This window comes from Acanthisitta chloris, unplaced genomic scaffold (assembly GCF_000695815.1).
Source record: "Acanthisitta chloris isolate BGI_N310 unplaced genomic scaffold, ASM69581v1 scaffold4759, whole genome shotgun sequence".
Taxonomy (NCBI): Eukaryota; Metazoa; Chordata; class Aves; order Passeriformes; family Acanthisittidae; genus Acanthisitta; species Acanthisitta chloris.
The window spans coordinates 8,100-8,672 of record NW_008690707.1 but is presented as its reverse complement, the minus strand read 5'-3'; the positions used below and the strand labels follow the sequence as shown (position 1 = coordinate 8,672).

The 573-nt window shown below is 50.8% G+C and overlaps 1 protein-coding gene across 1 annotated transcript in view; it reads right to left on the bottom strand.

Moving 5' to 3' along the window:
• The window catches only part of GPR157 (G protein-coupled receptor 157), a gene marked incomplete at its 5' end in the record, with an annotated part of 9,163 nt that overhangs the window by 496 nt on the left and 8,094 nt on the right, over positions 1–573 (bottom strand). Inside the window, one exon of the mRNA XM_009081909.1 lies at positions 242–436. Within this exon, the coding sequence (XP_009080157.1) occupies positions 242–436 (195 nt within the window). The remainder of the gene's footprint in view (positions 1–241; positions 437–573) is intronic.

The following is a 573-nucleotide window of genomic DNA, read 5'->3' as shown; positions in this document are numbered from 1 at the left end:
TCCATCCCTCCCACTGCAGCTTTATTCTGCAGCCACTAGATGCTGCTGAAACAGCTATTGCTGGAATCATTGCTCGGGCTGAAATCACTGCTGAGGCTGAGCATCCCAGGCAGTGTTTGCCTGCAGGGAGCAGGTGCTCCTACAACGCTGCATCCTGCCAAAAAAAGGTGATATTAGGAGCACCAGAGCCTTATCTCCCTCCCAGATCCTTCTTCTAATGCATTTCCTGGCAAATACTCACATGCAGGACAACCAGGACTGAGTTTTGCACTGCAGGGGAGTTGCAGAGGGTCAGAATGAATCGCACGGTGCTCCAGATGCGGAGGATGATGAAGATGACAGGGATGAGAATCAACTTCTTGTCTGCTATGGAAGTCCTGGGCTGAAATGCAGGTGCTCCTGAGAGGATGGGGCGATACTCTGAGAGTGCTGCATGCTTCCAGAGAGAAGGAAGGGTGGGAGAGAGACAAACACATGAACAAAAAGCTACACACATTGAACATTTAGCTCCAGGGATTCTTTCCAGGGCAAACTAAATCTCTGCATCCTGCAGGAACTCAACAGGGGCACAGG